Raw genomic sequence first — 8,403 nt, 5'->3', positions numbered from 1 at the left:
TTTATTTTTTTTTTATTTTATAAAAGCTTACATAATAATACAATTATTATACAAACTAAGAAAATACGCAGCACTAGCATCATGGGCTATCGGCCAGAAATCATTAATTAATTTACATAAACATTTATTTTGCCAAAATATGTTCGCACACTTCAATGAAATTTCATTTTACACTAATTTCGTCAAGTAATTATAGCGCTGCTCTTCTGGCATCCCGCCTTTTCCGCTAACTGCTTTTTGAAGGCATCCTGATTGTGTTTTGTTGCCAGCTCAGAAAACAGATCAGGGTGCCCTGGCAGCTGACAAGTGAGAGAGCAAGAAAAGAGATTCTGATCAACTTATCTATCAGGGATAATGGAATGCCCAAATTATTCCAGTGTGAGAGCGCTTCAAAATAAGCGTTTTTTATAACATTTTCCATTATGGCCAGATCGCACCAAATAAGAATTTTTGGACATTTTAAATTAAMATACCCAACATTTATTACGATTGCAAATTATTATATATTGGACTTTTAATATATGGCGAAACTACTTAAATCCTTTTTTATGATTTTATGGTATATTAAAATAACTGACTTTCGATATTTCAATACTTAATAAGGCGAATTAAGCCTGTTAGTTCTAAATTAATAAATGTTTTTAATCATTTGTAATAGATAATTAATTCTGTTATGCATCACATTACAAAACGTTTCATAATATATATTTAAATTTCGTATTTTCTTTGATTTTCATTATTTTATTAGCGATCTTGAACGGCGGCAATAAATTCCTCCGTTCAATATATTTTTGGTATAATTTCAAATTGGCCGTTCCAGACATTTCAATTGCAAAACGTCAAAACCTACTCAATCCAGTCAACTGTTAAAGTTCGGTAGGTTTTGACGTTTAGCAATTGCTCTCTCACTTCCAGTGAGAGAGCAGTTGGGGATCTCATTATCTCAGTTATCTATGGCAGTAGAAGTGTTTGTACTTAGGCGTTTTTGTTGTTGGTTATGCTTTTTATTTTTTTCGGTCGCGTTTCTAATTTTTTGAAGTTATTTTGCCACTTCACATCCCCTATAGTTCGCAGGGTGACTTAGATTGCAGTTACAGCATTTTTGCGATTTTGGTGGCTTACAACAATAATTTCCTGTCAAAACTCGCATTTTTTATAACATTTACCAATGATGCCACTGCTGAAAAATATTACATTGCTTATTTAATAAATTATACAAAATACTAAATTAAACACTTTGAAAATGCATACATATGTAAATGCTCAAATGCAAAATCATTAATTAATTTACAAGTATGTTCGCACAGTTCAATGAAATTTCATATCACACTAACTTTGTCAGGTAATTATGGCGGTTTACTTCTGGCATCCCGCGTTTTCTGAAATCAACTGTCAGAAATTCCCTGATCTTCATCGGTGTCAAATAATTAGGGAACGCGTTTGAGAGAAAAAGAGAGCCAATGCTAAAGCCTCGTATCATATTATCCATGGTGACCGAACGTCTGACAGGACTTACATTGCGGCACCGGATTCGATGGCTTGAGTTTCGTAAACTTTCATGATATTCTCTGTTGATTCAAAGCATACAATAAACACATTTAATGGATTTTTTGTTTAAATTAAAGTTTGTTTATGACCTTCGAAACTTTAAAAACCCTGCTTCTGAAGATCTGTGACAATGCTTTCAAGCTCACATAAGTGATGAAGGTCTTTTAGGCGTATATCACGCGATTGCTTGTCCTCGTACGAGTACCAATAAATTTGCGATTAATTCAATTTCTTTGTGAGTGTTCTGTAGTCCGAACTATCTGAAAGGTTTTGCATGAACTTGGGCCAGTGAGCTTAGGTGTGTAAGTATTTTTAACTTTCGCGTTTATCAATTAACGTATCAAAGGTTGATTAAAATTCTATGATATAATATTTCTCGGAGAGTAATGATTTATTTTTATAGCTTTTTTGCCTTCTGTTGTGTTTTTAATAGCCTATTTGTTTCGTTTTCCAGCTCTTCTTCGTTTGTTTCTGCTACAAACTTCGATTTTGATGGAGAAGAAAATGTTTCATTGGTATATTTGTTTAGCGATTTTTCATTTTAGAGTTTAAGTGTCGTATTTGCATATTTTAGTACATTGTTTAATGTCTCTATTTTCGTAATGCGTTCGAGCAACATACCTATTTGGTGACATTGTGCTCCCCCTCCAGGAGGCGGGGTTTGTATGTCCATACCGATCTTCTTAAATTGTTATTACGTTAAGTAAAAGAAACTGCCTTATCGACTGCTTTACCGACTGTACGTGCAAATAATGTAGTGCCCCTGGCCACCTACAACTCTGCGTAGACAGCTGGATTGCCGTGCGCCAGAAACAGCTGATAACCACTTTAATTGTGCGGAGGAGAACTTTTTTGCGCGAAAATTTGTTGTGTTTTTTAATTTTTTATTATTTTTTGTTATTGTTTTACAATTTCCTAATGTTTAAGTGATAAATTGATTATGGTTTTTAGATATTAATGTAAATAATTGTAATTAGGTTGATCTGCCGCGTGGTCTCAGCGATATAAGGATCTCCGGTTAATCTACCTGCGAATTTCCGCAGTCTGGATTGCAGATAGATTAAAAAAAAATTGAGGAACAAACTTAGCTGCGACCGTACACTTTGAAACTTTGATTAGGGATTAATTGAAAAAATTTTAATGACTGTTCATTCGTTTGGATATCTTGTGAATATAGAAAAATTTTCGAGTTTTTTGTGGATTTTGGGATGGAGGGCAGAAGAGGTCATTTTAATGTTAATTAAAAATTAATATTAAAAAAAAATGGGAATGAGAAAGCTTAGTCAATGGGGAGGGTGGAGTTATGTGTAGAAGTTCACGCAAGTGAGGAAAGTTCTCTGATCGCCATTCACTTGGGAGTGGTCAGAAACGATTCTTTTACATGTGACTCAAGCAGCTCACGACTTCGGCTCTTTGACCAAGTATTCTCTGGGTAGCCTAAGAATATCCGTTGGAAGGCGAGCTAAAGTTAGAAGGCGAAATATCCCTTACATAGCCTCGTGTGCAGGGTTTGGGACCCGCCACATAAAAACACACCCCCAATGAAAAGGAACAACCAGGCTCGGATGAGAGACCCCCCTTTTGATGACGACCATGGCAAATGAAATAAGGACTACGAATTGAGGGCATACACCTGGAATGTCCGGTCCTTTAATTGGGAAGGCCGCTGACCAGCTGGTTGATGTCCTCGTGAAAATAAAGGCTGACATCACCGCCGTCCAAGAAACGCGATGGACGTTACAAAGACAGCGACGAGTAGGTCCTTGTGGCATTTACTACAGTGGCCATATAAAGGAGCGCAAGTTTGGTGTGGGATTCGTGGTGGGAGAGCGACTTCGTCGCCCAATACTATCATTCACTCCAAAGAATGAACATCTAGCCACAATCCGCATCAAAGCGAGGTTCTTCAACATATCGCTGATTTGCGCCCACGCCCCAACGGAAGAGAAAAACGATGTGAACAAAAATGCGTTTTAAGAGTGCTCGGAAAGCACTTATGAGACCTGCCCCCGCCACGATGTCAAAATTGTGCTTAGCGACTTTAACGCCAGGGTGGGTAAAGAAGGTATCTTTGGCACTACGAGCGGTAAATTCAGCCTCCACGAGGAAACATCCCCAAATGGGTTGAGGCTGATTGACTTCCGGGGCCCGAAATATGGTTATCTGTAGTACTAGATTCCAGCATAAGAAGATACGTCAAGCTACCTGGCTGTCTCCGGATCGAAAAACCACCAACCAGATCGATCATGTTGTGATAGACGGAAGACACGTCTCCAGTGTTTTAGATGTGAGTGCGCTCTGAGGTCCTAACATCGACTCGGCCAAGATCCGCACCGCCTCTGTGCAGCGAAAAACGCACGCCAACAAACACAAGGAAGGTTCGACGTCAAGAAGCTGCAATCACAACAGACAGCCGAACGATTTTCTACTCGGCTTGTACTCCTGCTCTCTGAGAGCACTCGTCAACAACTCGGTGTAAGAGAACTGTCGGACGGCATTTCAAACTCCTTACGTACAGCTGCAAAGCGGCGGGGGCCGATGGATTGCCGGCCGAGCTGCCTTTATGCCGGAATGTCTGAATTTGGTATCAGCGCAAATCTAATACGGCTGTGTAGGATGACGTTGAATAACACCAAAAGCTCCGTCAGAATCGGGAAGAACCTCTCCGAGCCGTTCGATACCAAACGAGGTATCAGACAAGGTCGATTCCCTATCGTGCGAATTCTTCGACCTGCTTCTGGTTAATAGTTCGAGCTGCAGAAAGAAATAGAGAAGGTACCATCTGCTATAAGACTGTACAGTTGCTGGCATATGCCGATGATATTGATATCATCGGCCTCAACACCCGCGCCCTTATTTCTGCATTCTCCAGAGTGGACAAAGAAGCAAAATAAATGGGTTTGGCAGTGAACTAGGGCAAGGCTAAATATTTCCTGTCATTAAACCAACAGTCGTCGCACTCGCGACTTAGCACTCATGTCTCTGTTGACAGTCATAACTTTGAAGTCGTAAATAATGTCGCCTTCTTGGAACCAGCGAAAACACCGCCAACAATGTCAGTCTGGAAATCCAACGCAGAATAACTCTTGCCAGCAGGTGCTACCTCGGACTGAGTAGGCAACTGAGAAGCAAAGTCCTCTGTCGACAAATAAAAACCAAACTCTATAAGTCACAAATAATTCCCGTCCTGCTATATGGTGCAGAAGCTTGGACGATGTCAACAACTGATGAGTCGACATTGCGAGTTTTCGAGAGAAAAGTTCTGCGAACGATTTATGGTCCTTTGCGCTTTGGCCACGGCGAATATCGCATTCGATGGAACGATGAGCGTTATGAGATATATGACGTCATTGACATAGTTCAGCGAATTAAGAGACAGCGGCGACGCTGGCTAGGTCATGTTTTCCGAATGGACGAAAACACTCTAGCTCTGAAATCCACGTAGCGAAAAGAAGAAACGCCTAGCGCTTTTGTTAACTCCGCTATAATCGTGTAAGCGGTGTCTACCCCAATTCAGAAGAAGAAGTCAATGGGGGCGATGTTTACGCAGTGATACAAAATCGAATGGAAACTACAGCCGTTTTATTAAAGCGGCAATATCCTGGAAAATCGTTGACAGTCAACTAAATTGCGGAAATTTAAAAATATATGACTGAAGTATTTCGCGTAGTTCTTCTTTCTGCGTTGGGGGCCTGCGGCTGCGCTCTAAAGAAATAAACCTAGTCGAGCGAATACCCGGGGTGACTAAAGTACTTTCGCGTAGTACTGCTTTCTGCGTTAAAAGTAAAAAATATATCGAGTTGTTTATAAAGTAGTTAAGTGGTTATATTTTTTGGTGATCATGCACTCATCTTGAAACAAAATTTGAGTTTCCATTATAAAATGGTTAAATTTTGGTTATTACATCTGTCTGCGATTTTCATTTTTTTTTTTATATATAGTCTTATTATATAATATTACTTATTTGCTTAATTAACTTAAAAAAAGAAAATATCTATATGCATGGATAGAGGAATTTCAGCGAATTGTCTTATCATCACATGACAGCGCTCCATTTCGTCGTATTTTTGGCACACAAATGATGTTGAGTGTAAAATGTAATTTTTAAAATAAGAAATTTTATATTAGATTAAAAAAAACCTGTTAAAAGTGGAAAATGTGGATGTATTTTAAAGTTTATGGTGTAATTTAAGTAATTTGAAGTGAAAAATAATAATAATACCCAACGATTACCCTCCTCCCGCCCAACCGACGCAAGGGGCGCAACCCGCGAACGAGCGGAATTAGCCGAATCATAAAAGGCAAGGGAGTTTTAAGCGTTGCGATCTTAAGCTGCGGATCTCTAAATTCTTTAGACCAACGTTTAGCAAAACCAAGAGCACCTTTAGCTTAAAAATAAACTTTGTGCGTATTATGTATGTACATATGTGTGAAGTAATGTGTTGAATGCAATGTCATTGGAAATAATTTTCTGCCAATGTTTGTTGTTGTGCCGTTGCACCATTCGTCAATTCTTGAGCCGTGCAAGGGTTTTGCAAGAGCAAGAGAACTCCCGTTATAATGGAGTTGAAAGGATCTTTTCCTACATGTGAACGCACAGAGTGGCACAAAAATAGAATTTGTCGATATTGAGTCCCCATGCAATGGAAGGCATACACGCAACAATTAGTTGGTTGATTGAGTTGCCCTTGCTACATACAACACAACTTTTAATACACTTTGGCGCCAACTTCATTTAGAATATTCACTTCGTTGCTTAACCATGATTTCGGAACTTGTTGCTTTACTTATTATAAATGATACCGGCCAAAATAAAATGACGAAATCGTTTGAAATCGCACGATCGACCCAAACACTATCTAACTAACACAACTAACTTGACAAAATATCAAATAATTTGATTTTCATTAAATCAGTTGCCACAACAGATACCATAGATAACTTAATACGAGACTCTTTGGTTCGAGAGAGAGCTGTCAATACTCGCATTTATTATAACATTTGCCAATGATGTCACTGCTGAAAAATATTAGCTTGGGTATTTAATAAATTATAGAAAACACTAAATTAAACACCTTGGAAATGCATACATATATAAATGCTAAAATGCAAAATCATTAATTAATTTACATAAACATTTATTTTGCCAAAATATGTTCGCACAGTTCAATGAAATGTCATTTCACACTAATTTCGTCAAGTGATTATAGCGCTGCTCTTCTGGCATCCCGCCTTTTCCGCTAACTGCTGGTTGAAGGCATCCTGATTGTGTTTTGTTGCCAGCTCAGAAAACAGATCACCCGCTGACAAGCTAGAGAGCAAGAAAGGAGATTCTGATGAAGTTATCTCTGATGTGTGGAATACAACGCTCGCGACAGATTGCAAACGACATCTGTCAAATATTAAAATAAACACGCTCTTATCGACGGACCTATTTTGACAGCTGCACGACTACACGACTGCAGGCCGACAGTTGTCGTTCTCGCTAACTTCAATTTGATCCTATATTTGCCAACGACAGTAGAACGACAGAAGAGTTGACAGTAGAACGGAAGATAGAGAGATGAGGTAGAGTGGTGATGCCACTAATATGTAAAATGTAAAATTACTCAAAGCTCTAACAAACCTGACGTTATTTTACAAATAAAATCATAAAATAGCTCTGTTACATCATTTACAAAAACAATTGATAATTTAAAACAAATAAATGGCCACAACGAGATTGTGTACACGCAAAATGGACGCACGTTGTTGCCCTCTCACAAATGTTCTTGTACTAGGATTCACAACGCCATTTTCTGTTCACTGTCGTGCTGTGCAGTCTATCGCTAGCACTGTGTGCCACACATGACAGATTGCAGGAAATAGTCGATTAATACAATGAGTTGAATAAGCTTGCCATCCCTAAGCTGAATATATTAGCACAGATATTTCTTGTTATTAATCGTGGAAGTATACGATTGGAATAATCAGAAGCAAATATTTTTATATCTATGAAAAGTGTAAAGTTCCCTGTCATTGTTTCAAATCATTCAGTCATGCTTTCGTTGTGTGTTTTTCCGCGAGTTGCTTCGAAGCTTATACTTCGTCGTGATCTATTTCCAGAATATATGACAACAAAATATAGAACAATTTTAAAGTGTGTGAAATTGTATACCGTGTCCAAAACAGCTACTTTCATCCAATCACAAAATGGAAGTCAAGTATTGAATATGAGTATTTGGGATGATATACCCATACACTTAGTTAATGTTCGAGCTATTAGCAATTGCTTAAGTGTGTCCTCATCACGGAATGTACTTACGACACAAAATAATCTTTGTAATACTGTGTTAAGACCTAAAACACGATTAGGTTATAAACCACAAACCGTCGGGGACTTCGATATGCTGTATAAGTTAACACAGGAAAAATTTAAATGTAAATATTAAATTTCCTCAAATTATATACAATTATTGTTTTGCAATATTTTAATCTGGTAAAATTTAGAATAGCATCCCCGAATATCGGGGATAAAATCAACAATTCCATTTCTTTGGCGCCGCGATTTGAAGGTACCGTTGGAAAGAGGACGTTCTCCTGATCAAAAAATATAGGTATATTATAGGTACGGCAAACGCTTAGTTTAGGAGATATTCGACCTCAAAGTTCAAAAATTCGCAAAATTCGGACATTTCAAGTGGCTGTTTCACCACTTTAAACACACTTTATTCACATTTTTCACTTTAAATTAATTAATTTACACTATAAACTTTTAAATAAATCCACATTTTACACTTTTAGTAGGTTTGTTACGTAAAAAATCTTTATTTAAAAATTACATTTTACTCTCGTTTGAACCTCATTTGTTTACTA

At 37.9% G+C, this 8,403-nt stretch overlaps 1 protein-coding gene across 2 annotated transcripts in view; it reads left to right on the top strand.

The window, feature by feature from the left end:
* The first annotated feature begins 7,397 nt into the window (after positions 1 to 7,397).
* LOC108973068 (5'-nucleotidase domain-containing protein 3) overlaps positions 7,398 to 8,403 on the top strand; it is a 34,447-nt gene continuing 33,441 nt past the window's right edge. Inside the window, exon 1 of one of the 2 annotated variants that reach the window (XM_018940085.1) lies at positions 7,398 to 7,968. In XM_018940085.1, the coding sequence (XP_018795630.1) occupies positions 7,542 to 7,968 (427 nt within the window). In that variant the 5' untranslated portion in view covers positions 7,398 to 7,541. The remainder of the gene's footprint in view (positions 7,969 to 8,403) is intronic. The other variant, XM_018940083.1, reaches the window with a different exon arrangement.

The sequence above is a fragment of the Bactrocera latifrons genome, unplaced genomic scaffold, assembly GCF_001853355.1.
Source record: "Bactrocera latifrons isolate USDA-ARS-PBARC rearing strain unplaced genomic scaffold, ASM185335v1 scaffold_450, whole genome shotgun sequence".
NCBI classification, from domain to species: domain Eukaryota; kingdom Metazoa; phylum Arthropoda; class Insecta; order Diptera; family Tephritidae; genus Bactrocera; species Bactrocera latifrons.
The sequence above is the reverse complement of the archived record's forward strand: the minus strand, read 5'-3'. Positions and strand labels throughout refer to the sequence as shown.